The following is an 11,474-nucleotide window of genomic DNA, read 5'->3' as shown; positions in this document are numbered from 1 at the left end:
TTTTGTGCTGATTAGCTGGCTGGTCTATACCACTTGGCCCTTGGGTAGGTGAGCAAGTGGTGCAAATGATCTGCACCTAGTCGGGAAAGGCCTTTTCTGCTTTCTAGGTCTGGGCTGAGTTTCGGGCTTTTTCTTTTCTTTTTGGGCCAACTCCCTTCTAAGCCCAAAGTTTAAGTTTCAACCCAAACAGTTGCGAACACGTAACACTTAACGATGCAAAACTATTTAACAAATGCATGCCATTGTTCACTATGTAATATTCCAAGTATAAATCACAAAACGTCATACAACCTCGCCAAAACTTAATCGGATTTCGTTCAAGTTTTTGCCCTTTGGGGCTGTATATGCATATGATTCGTTGAGGTTTTTGCCAAATCTTTGAGAACAAACACTAGAAAACAAATTAAGTGTGATTGAGGAAAATCGCATACGTTAATGATTACTAACTGATGATATATATTGCACGTATTTAACAAGTTGCATGCATCAATGGTTGAGAATTACAGTATGTCCCATGTAAGTAGTGTTTAAAATATTTATGAAATTGTCAATATTTTAGGTGAAATATCCGAAAAATCAAAAATCGATATGGAAAATAGAAGATGAAATGCAAACTTCACCTTATAGCTACGAGATAGAGGTGATTTTAATTATCACATACATAAAAAGGGCTCTTCGTTAGTTACATGTATGTTGTTACAGTAATGCAAGTTTAATAAATTGTGATTCATTGTCCTATACAAATCAAACTCACGAGATTTTAGTTACACTCAACAATTATACTCACATTAATTAAAAAAAATTCAACTCATTGTACGAGCTTGTTCAAATTTATAAGAATCAAACTCAAGATTTTCAGTCATTATGTACATTCGAAGGAGATTTGGGCCCTGCAATCAATCACAGATTCACTATGCCCAGTGCCAAATCCGAATCCCACCATAATCCTGCATCAATCTGAAACAGTGATATACAAAAGTGGTTGTGGAAAACGCGTAATTAACAAACAGCTGACAACGACAAAAGATCCCATCAACCATTAATTTATATAAATTCTGTAATAACATTTACATACTTTAACAACTCAGAACATTGTTACAAACTCATATGTTACACCATACACGAAGAATATATAGTAAACAATGTTTATAAAGAACAATTTATTTATTTTCCACATCTACGTAAAGGATTATAATAAGAACAACAGGTCTTTTACCAAACTTTATATTGATTCTGTAATCAACAATTAGTTGCGAACACGTAACACTTTCAACCTAATATTTACATTCGAAGTCTCATTTGGGCCCTTCAATCAATCACAGATTCACTATGCCCAGTGATCCGAATACCACCTAAATCCTGTATCAATCTGAAACAGTGATATTCAAAAGTTGTTGTGGAAAACGCGTAATTAACAAACAGCTGACAACGACAAAAGACCCCATCAATCTGCCCTTTTGAACAAATCAGACAACTCAATATTCCCTCTCAGAACGAACCATCTCATGAAACTCCCCCCCTCTCTCTCTCCTCTCTCTTTCATGGGACCAAACGTATTTACTAAGGAGATGGATAGTCTGTCCTTCCCTTCTCATACAATTCTTATACCTTTCTATTTTTTGTGCGGTCACGGTTAAATCATATCAACATTTTATATCAATTTTTTTTATAAAAATAATAAGATAAAAAATAAATGTTGATGTAATTTAATCGTAACTGCATAAAACAAGAGAGTATGAAGAGGGAAGCGCAGACAATCCATCTCTATATACTAATCCAACAACGTGAGCCACCCATAATAGCTGTCATCAAATTATGTTGTCTGTTCAGACATTCTTGATTACTCGCTATCCACCATGTTGTTCTCCCCCTCCGACTTCGTGGATCTTGCTTACGATCCCATGAATTTGTCAAACTACACGTAGGGCAAAAATAATAAAAAAAAATATATATGTTATCCACATATCTTATTTTACTTTTCACATATTTTTTGATAATTTATGTTAGTAGATCTTCTTCAATTCATCCGATCTGACGGTCGAAAATTAAAATTATATGAAAAGTAAAATAAGTTGTATGAATATCACATTACAAAAAAACGACTGTGTTTGGTTTTTCCGGTCAATGGTGGTTTTGGTCCACATTGTTGTTATCGTGTTCTCACTTATTTGTACCAGCATAATTCAGCAGCTCATTGCAGCGAGGCAGCACTGAGCTCTTCTGATTTCTGATTCTCTCACTTGGGTTTTAATCAGATTCAAGAACCTTGATTTGCTTCTTCAAGTTTGATATTTTCAGGTGATTTCAAGCTTACCCTTTCGGTTTTTTTTTTTTTTTTTGCTTAATTTGGTGGTTTAAGCTTACCCTTTTGGTGTTTTTGCTTAATTTGGTGGTTTAAAGCTTTACCCTTTTGATTATTTTTATTACTTTATTGCTAATTTTGTTTTTTGATAAATGATAGGATAATTACACCAAGTTCATCCAAACTACGTAGGGGATTCAAACCTGGATACAAAGGGTGGGTAGAGCACACCGCTCCAGCCAATTTGGCTACACTCAGGTTCGCTTTGGCTAATTTGTTGGGTTCTTTTGTATTGGTGTTGTGATGAAATCATGAAAAAGATGGGAGAGGAGTTTTTATCAATTTCATATTATAATCTGAGCCTTTGTCACTTGTGAGAAGCTGTTTCCTTACTGTAATCCGACTTTTCCACTTGCAAGTTGCAGCTTTTGGTTTTATAATCTCAGTTTTCCAAATTTCTGCTTTTAAGACCCTCAGCTTTGTTCCCAAAGATCCCATATTTTTTTTTTTACTTAAGTCCTAGTTTTGATGGCTGGTGGGAGTGGGACTATCAGATTGTTCATAGGGGTTTCTTCGATTTTGTTTTCGATTTGTGTTTCATTGGGGTTTAATCCTGAAGATAGTTATCTGATAAACTGTGGATCTTCAAGCAATGTAACAGTTGGTGGTCGTGTATTTGTATCTGATAAGTCTGCATCAAATCTCCTTTCAGCTCCTCAAACTATTTCAGCCAATGCAATTTCAAAATCCAACTCTTCCTCCTTTGATTCAGTTTTGTACCAAAGTGCACGAATATTTGACAAAACCTCCCTTTACACATTTCCGATTACAAAACAAGGGCGGCACTGGATTCGCCTCTATTTCTCTCCTTTTGTTCATGGGAGCTACAATTCGAGCACATCGAAATTCTCTGTCTCTGCTCAAACTTTCACCCTTGTCAAGGAGTTACGAATGGAGAGCGATTCCTTTGTTATGGAATACTCTTTGAACGTAACTTCTGAAACTCTTGTTCTCACTTTTACTCCTGCCTCCAACTCATTTGCTTTTGTAAATGCCTTAGAAGTTGTTTCGATACCGGATACGATCATCCCTGAGGCTGCTAGAACCATTGGTTCAAAGGAAAATAACCAAAGTTTGACGAACAAAGCATTAGAGACAGTTTTGAGGGTGAACATGGGTAATCAAACAGTGTCTCCCCCCAATGATACCTTGTGGAGACATTGGGTTTCTGATGATTTGTACTTGACGCACAACGGTCTTCCAAGATTTGTGTCAAATGAAAGCGCTGTCCATTACACGCGCTGGCTAACAGAGGATGTTGCTCCTTCTTCTGTCTACGGCACGGCAACTAAGTTGGAAACGATGAAAGAACCTATGTTGAATGCCAATCTGACATGGCATTTCGATGTTGATCCTGGTTTTGAGTATCTGGTTCGGTTTCACTTCTGTGACATAGTCAGTAACAATGCTCAAAGTTTCATCCTCAAAGTTTATATCAATTCGTTGTCTGTTTCTGATAGTCTTGATCTTAGAAGTCTGACATCGAATATCTATGGCACCCCATATTATATGGATGTCGTGATTAGGGCAAGTGATAGCGAGAAGCTAAACGTTAGTGTTGGTTCTAGGCCAGAAATTGTGTATCCTATCATCTTTCTCAACGGGCTGGAGATCATGAAAGTAAGTAATTCTAAGAGCAGCCTTGATGTCTTGGATTCTTCTTCAAAAACAGGCTCTAAGATGAAAGTTGCTATTGTAGTTGGCTTGGCTGTTGGACTATTTACTGCCATCGTGGTGGCTGCAGTCTTGTTCTTGCTGTGCAGAAGAAGAAGAATACTAGCGCACGCCATCCATTCGAATGCAGAAGATGGAGTGTTGAATGAAACGGAAAGTAAAATCACCGACAGTACAGCGATGTTTTCTGTTTCAAAAATTGGGTATCGCTTCCCTTTTGTGGCAATTCGAGAGGCTACAGATAATTTCAGCGAGAACCTGGTTATTGGAGTTGGTGGTTTTGGGAAGGTTTACAAAGGAGTTTTGAAGGACAATACAAAAGTGGCAGTCAAGAGAGGAGCTCCTCAATCAAGGCAGGGTCTTGCCGAATTCATGACAGAAATTGAAATGTTATCTCAGTTCCGCCACCGTCATTTGGTGTCATTAATTGGATACTGTGACGAGCACAATGAGATGATCATTATTTATGAGTACATGGGAAATGGGAGCCTGAAGGACTACCTTTACGGTTCGGACTTTCCGAGCTTGAGTTGGAGGCAAAGGCTTGGAATATGTGTTGGAGCTGCCAAAGGACTTCACTATCTTCATACTGGCTCTACAAAGGCGATCATTCACCGTGATGTTAAGACTGCAAATATACTGCTAGATGAGAATCTTATGGCAAAGGTTGCTGATTTCGGGCTCTCAAAAACCGGCCCTGAGATTGATCAGACGCATGTCAGTACTGCGGTAAAAGGAAGCTTCGGGTATCTTGATCCAGAGTACTTAACAAGGCAACAGCTGACGGAGAAATCAGATGTGTACTCATTCGGAGTTGTGATGTTTGAAGTCCTTTGTGGAAGACCTGTTATTGATCCCTCTCTCCCGAGGGAAAGCGTGAATCTGGTTGAATGGGCAATGAAGTCGCATAATAAAGGGCAGTTGGAGGAGATTGTAGATCCTTGCCTTGCAGGTCAAGTGAAGCCGGAGTCATTGAGGAAGTTTGGAGAAATAATTGCAAAATGCTTGGCGGAACATGGTGTTGATCGACCTACGGTGGGAGATGTGCTATGGAACCTGGAATCTGTGCTTCAACTCGAAGGAAGTGAAGGAAGTAACGGCAGGCTATCTTCGCAAGCTGATCACGTCAACCCCCTGGAGACCAGTGTATCTATTGCAGAATTTAGCATGGGAAGTGCAGGGGACCTTGCTGGCTTCTCGATGAGCAAGGTTTTCGCCCAAATGGTGAAAGAGGACATGAGGTAAACTGCTGAAGCTAAAGAATTTCGGTTTTATTTTTTCCTGTGTTTTTCTCATGTAATATTTGGATGGTGAAAATCCTGAATGAGTGAGTAATATACGGAACCATGTGAGATTCAAGTCAGTTCTCACAAGTCTATAAATATACACTATTTGTAAAACGTTTGATGTTGTTTCTAAGGCTTCGAACTCTAGCAATCAAGGTTTTTACGCTACACTCGATTTATGAGTTTTTCCTTTCCTTCCCTCAGTCGGCAAAAGCAAATGAAAATGTCCTGATGGATGATTCCTTTGCAGAAAACGAATTAACATCTCATTTCTACAAGGATCTGATGTGTCCTTTTTATGCAGAAATGCAAGAATGATAGTGCAAGTCTCAACTTTATACTCGATTAACTTAAAGAGCAACAAGGTTCCAGACTTATGCATTCAGAATTGATAGAATCGTAGAATGTAAGTAGTCTAGTACTGATTACCACACATACGTACATAGTCCTAACAAGGTTACACCTTAAACTTTTCCGGCAAGCATAAAAGCCTTGTAGGTGACTGACCTGACCAATTTAGAGCCACCCCAAGCACCCTCAAACTCTTCAACCAGCTTTTCCGGTAACAAATCCACGCCTTGGTGTTTGGCTGTAATGACCACAGACCATGACCCTACCATCTTCAAAAACCCTTGGAACGACAGCTTCTTTGGAATGTCCAGCGGCAATGGACTCCCCTCGCATCCGAAACCAACACTCTGAAAAGGAAATGGAAGCGTCTTGTAACCATCAAAGATGTACTGGATGTTACGGTCCCAAAAGGGCAGGGTTGTGTCATGAAATCGCTTCATAATAGGATCAAATTCCGGACAAACTTCAATGTCATTGTAGCACCAAACGGCCAACACACCTCCTGGCTTTCTCAGAAGCCGCGGAACAAGATTGTAAAACTTTGGCAGGTCGAACCAGTGCACAGCTTGAGCCACAGTCACCAGGTCGACTGAATTTTCGCCCCCGATCAATGCTATTAATTCGTCGTCTGTAATGGTTAACGGTGTGTGGACATATCGAACACGAGGATGTGGCATTGCACGCTGCAACTGAGCTTCACTCACATCGGTTCCAATTACTTGTTCATAGTGCTCAGCAACCTGTTTAACAAATCAAACCACACACATTATCAATGCTCTCTTGTCAGACTTAAGACAGTCAAACAAACTTTGAGGTAATACCAAAGCAATAATCAACTTGATCAATAGTCCAAACATGCAACCATTGTATATGTTATATACCAAATTTTCATTTTATAATTTTTTTTTGACAAAGCAATATTTTAATATGCTCTAAATTACGAAAAATGTAAAGGATTTAAACTTAAATGCAGAGAAAGAAACACATTTATCGAGTATTTTAAAAGCATAAATCTCACATCAGAAAGCAAAATGATGCATAATATTTTAAAGAATCATGGGCTCTCTTCCAATTGACTATACGATCAAATAATATTCTAAATTACTCAAATTTACGGAGATTCCAACTCTAGTGTGTGGAAAAATTCAAGTCTAAGAAATGCAACAAATTGACAAATGGTGAGTGAGGGGAGAATTGCAATACTAACGCTGACAGCGGCTTGGCCGTTGCCGGTTCCGACATCCCAAGCGAGAGTGTGGTGAGGGGTGAGATCTGCTAGCTTGGAATACCATTCCGTCGGATAAGTTGGCCTGGAATCCAAGTACAAATCCGCTTGCTTATCAAACAATCCTGCCATTTCACTGCTCGATTGATCTTCCTAATTTCTGCTGCCTGCCTGCTGTGCTGTTGATTTATGGTGCTTAATCTGTATTAGCCTGCTCTTAATATCTCCGTATTCTGTACGAAACGAAGAGATTCCTTCACCAAACACAAAGTGACAGATAAGCCTGATGGATGCTAGTAATCCTAATTTTTTTGGATATTGCTAAGAAGATCAATTTTACAAACTAAATTATATGTCATCAATAGAAAATAAATACGTTAATCAACATTTAAGTAACAATCAAACCATCAACAATCACATAATTTGATTTACAAAATTTAATTTAAAAATTTGGTATTTTTAGCATTACCCTTTTTTTTTGTAACTTTGAGTTATGTTATATTAATTTGATTTTACAAATGTTTTAACCTGAAAAAAAAAATTACATTCCCGACAAAATTTTCAAAACCGTACAAATCACAACAACCAACTACTCAACCAATCAAACTTCAATACACACCAACTAAACTTTAAAATTTAAACCAACCACATACTTCAGTACGCACACCAACCAAATTATGTACTTTTCTTAATGTCGATATATTAAGTTTGTGTGATTAATATAATCTGTTCTAAAAATTTATTTTATTATTTTGATCGTTGGATTCAAATTTTATTCTTTGGATTTATTTTTTTTACTATTGGATTTGAGGAAAAAAAAAATATGAACCGTTATAACAAAATCTAATAAAGATTACCAAAAAAGGGATTTAATATGGATCCTTGATCACCAACGTCCTATCGAACGGCTCGGAATCCCCTAAAATGTTATCGTTTTGCAGTTGCTGCCCCTTGCCAATTGGGGCCCAGTTGTTTGCCACTTATCACAAATCCTCTGCCCATTGCTTTAATCTTCACGACTGATTATATATTATAATTGAATTATGTGTTGCCACAACACTCAAGTTAGTATTGTTAATTTATTGTGATAAGTAGGGTTATGTTCTTACTGATTTTTTGAAGCTCATCCTCTACTGTTTATATAGGTTTTGCGAACTAGATAGTTAAGAGGGTAGACAGAATGAGATTGAATTATATATGAGGTTAGAAGTTTAATTTACTTTCAACTTGTTCAATTAGATTATTATTATTATTTTTTAATTTTTTAGCTTGCAATTGAGGCCTCAGTTTCAACTCTCTTGTATAAAAAGTTCGATACTAATTTCTTATGACTGGTCCATAATGTGAATTAGCATAATTTTTTTAATTTGTACTGTAAATATACTACTGTGAATTTTAAAGAAGAAAAATGATTTCCCTTTTGTAAGAGAATATAAAATCTATTACTGTGTACTGTAGATAATGGGGATTGTTGGAAGCTGAGAAACCACACGTTAGAACATTTAGGATCGCAAATATATTGTTTCAATTTAACTACCTATTATTGAGTTGTATATTATTTTTATACTTCTCAGCACTCTATATAAGTAATATTTTTCTATTCTTTTAAAACAGATCCCTTTTCAACGCTCCGAAAACCCAGAGAGACAGGAAAGGGGAAAAAAAGAAAAGGAGAAACCTAACCCCCTTTCAACTGTTTTTCAGTCTCTGCAGCGCCTAACTTTCTTTCTATGATCATCTCCTCTCCAATCTAATGGCATCCTTCAGTGATGGCGTCTCCTGCTATAATTGTTCAATATTGGCCTTCGTGGTTTTAGGGATTTTTGTCCAAGGTAAAATTTGAAACTTCTATTTATGCAAAAATGCACATACCCTCACAAAATCTGTAGGTATAGTTTCAAAACATAAAGTGCATTGATAATATTTCCTATACTTGTGAGAGAATTCCTGCTAAGGAATGATTAACAAGTAATATTAAGGAGGTCAATACAAAAGCGGTGCATTTGTTAGAAAGGTGATAAATGAAATCTCAATTGGATCATATGGTCCAGGGTCATATATAGTTTTGTTGCTGAAGTTTAGACAAGGCTAGATCTTCACTTTAGCTAGCCCAGCAAAAGATTCTGAATAGATTTAGATGAAGTATAATTATTGAAAGATATTGGAGTGATGGGAAGACATGGGAAGATATGCATGGGACACTATGGAGTGATTGATGGACCTAGTTGACATGGGTATGGTTCCCGTAATGGCTCCCTTAAATTAAGGATTAGTTGACTTGTTGATATGGTTTTTAGTTGTTTGATGTAATCCCTTGATTTAAGTATGTTGATAGCTTAGGGTTTACCAAGTTGTTAGAGTTGTTTAGGGAAAGGTTGCTTGTAACCAGTTCCCTTTCTGCTTCTTTATATTTTGCCTTGTACTTTCATTTATTCATCTATGAAACATACATTTCAAACCAACTTAAATTTCAACATGGTATTGGAGCAAGTTTTGTAACCTGCCTCTGGCCATTTTTTTTTTTTTTTGCTGCATCTCTCCTTCAACCTTAAGCCATGGCTGAAGAAGATTAAGTAAATATTGAGAGTGACATCTCTCATACATCTCCTTCAAATTTCTCGGACATTGAGGTTAACACAAATCAACATTTATGTTCAGCCTTGCTGAATGAGTTCAACTACCCACCTTGGTCTCGTGCAGTTTCACTTGCCCTATGAGGGAAAGGAAAGCTTGGCTTTGTAAATGGAAGCATTGTTATTGTTTTAGTCTGTTGTCTTAATCTGTACTTGATATGTTGTCTTAATACGATAATTTGTATTGCAAGGACTCTTGGTGATTATATTGCTAGCGGTCAGTTGAACAGCTTGTGTGTTCCAAAACGTTTACAAATTCTGAAACAAATTACTGAAGGCTTAGCTTATTTGCATTCAAAAGATATTGTCCATGGTGATTTAAAGGCAGATAATATCTTTGTTCTGGATGATGTTTGGAAGGTTGGGGACTTTGGCTTAGTTGAGATTTTGTTTGTATGTCTCTATTATAATGTCTTGTTTTTAGATTTTTTTTCTCTTTTTAATTTTGTGCAGCGCATAGAGGAGCACATGTCCAAGGTTATCAGAATGACTTGTAACATCTTGGTTTGATATTCGGTGAAGTTATGTTGGTGACCGATAATTCTGTGGAAGAGCATTCACAAAATATGTTCATGTTGAAGTCTTTTGGAGGGGTTTCAAAGCTTTTTCGTCCTGGAGTGTTTCGTGGGATATTGGAGGAACTTTTCGGCAGCTCTGGGGGACACCTTACTGCTGATTCTATTTTGTCATGTTTCGGTGGACTTAAGAAGTTAGCAGTAGCAGGTGAAAGTACTTGATGGAAAGCTTTATAGGTTTTATAGATATTGAATCTCAATAGAGTAAATAGTTCACATTGCACAATAATTCTGGAAACTTGTTTCTTTTGAAGTTCTAGAGTATATAGTTGATATTGCAATATATAAGTATGGAAACTTTTTTCTCTTGAATTTCTAGAGTATATAGTTGTTGATGTTACAGTATGTAAGTCTGAAAACTTGTTTCTCTTGATGTTATATATGGTATATAGTTGCCATTGGTAAGTCTGGAAAGTTGTTTCTTTGAAGATCAATAGATTGTGGTATAAAAAACTTGTTTCTCTTGAAGTTCTATATAGTATATAGTTGACATTGGTAAGTCTTGGAAAGTTGTTTCTTTGAAGATCTATAGATCTCTATAGTATATAGTTGACTTTGCTTTAAAATTGTTGTATTTCTACTCCATTGGGTACAAAAATACAAGTTTCCGTGAATTAGCTTAAGCTATACACCTCTTCACATAAGTAGACAAACTACATGCAAGGCTTGAAACTTTTGAACTCCTTGATAAAGAAGTGGTCGAGTTGCAACCCGTGTCGAAGGGTGGAATGAAATGTCATGTCCGGAGGGTGTTGTTGGGAAAAGTCAAGTCCAACAACTTTGTAGTGATTAGATTCAATAGGGTTACAAGCTAAGGCAGCTCAAAAGAAGTTTCGACCATTATGTTCGGCAGCCAATGGTCGAGGCTTTGCCCGTTGTTACATCTCTTAAGATTTATAAGAAGTAATAATTTGTTGGCTCATTTCCATTATTTGTTCTTGGGTTCAATATGCACTACTGGTCCCTCACCCAAGATATAATATTTTTGAATTTCTATCATCTATAGTGGATTTTTTTTCCCCATATATTCAATACTTTAAATTGGGAGGCAAGTTTTCTATTTCTACGTTTTGTACCTGGATTGAGATTGCACTTGGCACATCCAATTACTCATGCACCGTCTCTTTTACGTAGACGAGGAATTTTGTTAACACCAATTGTTCGCACCCTAAATTCGTCATGGGCATCGCAGACATGTCAGGAATCTACTCGAACAGGGAACTGGCAGGTTGAGAGCGTGCCACACTACTAGATGCCGCTAGTAGGCGGGATTTGAATGATTGAGATTGCGCCTGAGTTCAACTTCTAACCAAAAGATTGTGCCATTGAGTGGGAGTGGCTCAAATCCAGGTTCTTTCTTTGCCTTAA

The 11,474-nt window shown here is 37.1% G+C and overlaps 2 protein-coding genes and 1 long non-coding RNA gene across 3 annotated transcripts; 2 read left to right on the top strand and 1 right to left on the bottom strand.

Moving 5' to 3' along the window:
• Positions 1–1,813: 1,813 nt before the first annotated feature.
• LOC103454427 (probable receptor-like protein kinase At2g39360) lies at positions 1,814–5,492 on the top strand. Its single transcript, XM_008394016.4, has 2 exons — positions 1,814–2,298; positions 2,462–5,492. Exon 2 carries the CDS (start codon positions 2,831–2,833, stop codon positions 5,279–5,281), a length of 2,451 nt encoding a protein of 816 aa, XP_008392238.1. The 5' UTR covers positions 1,814–2,298; positions 2,462–2,830; the 3' UTR covers positions 5,282–5,492.
• Positions 5,493–5,637: 145 nt separating this feature from the next.
• LOC103454426 (uncharacterized) lies at positions 5,638–7,198 on the bottom strand. Its single transcript, XM_008394015.4, has 2 exons — positions 6,881–7,198; positions 5,638–6,413 (listed from the first exon to the last, which is right to left on the bottom strand). The coding sequence occupies exons 1-2, from the start codon at positions 7,028–7,030 to the stop codon at positions 5,787–5,789; spliced, it is 777 nt and encodes a 258-aa protein (XP_008392237.1). The 5' UTR covers positions 7,031–7,198; the 3' UTR covers positions 5,638–5,786.
• A 1,252-nt stretch (positions 7,199–8,450) lies between these two features.
• LOC103454425 (uncharacterized) lies at positions 8,451–10,511 on the top strand. Its single transcript, XR_531999.4, has 2 exons — positions 8,451–8,730; positions 9,985–10,511. It is a non-coding gene; the product is annotated as an uncharacterized lncRNA (long non-coding RNA).
• The last annotated feature ends 963 nt before the right edge of the window (positions 10,512–11,474 follow it).

The sequence above is a fragment of the Malus domestica genome, chromosome 07 (genome assembly GCF_042453785.1).
Source record: "Malus domestica chromosome 07, GDT2T_hap1".
Classification (NCBI taxonomy): Eukaryota; Viridiplantae; Streptophyta; class Magnoliopsida; order Rosales; family Rosaceae; genus Malus; species Malus domestica.
The sequence above is the reverse complement of the archived record's forward strand: the minus strand, read 5'-3'. Positions and strand labels throughout refer to the sequence as shown.

Coding starts and splice junctions, on each gene's coding strand:
- LOC103454427 (XM_008394016.4), top strand. CDS start 2,831: ATGGCTGGTGGGAGTGGGACTATCAGATTGTTCATAGGGGTTTCTTCG.
- LOC103454426 (XM_008394015.4), bottom strand. CDS start 7,030: ATGGCAGGATTGTTTGATAAGCAAGCGGATTTGTACTTGGATTCCAGG. Junction 6,414..6,880: donor ACGGCCAAGCCGCTGTCAGC/GTTAGTATTGCA, acceptor TTTGTTAAACAG/GTTGCTGAGCACTATGAACA.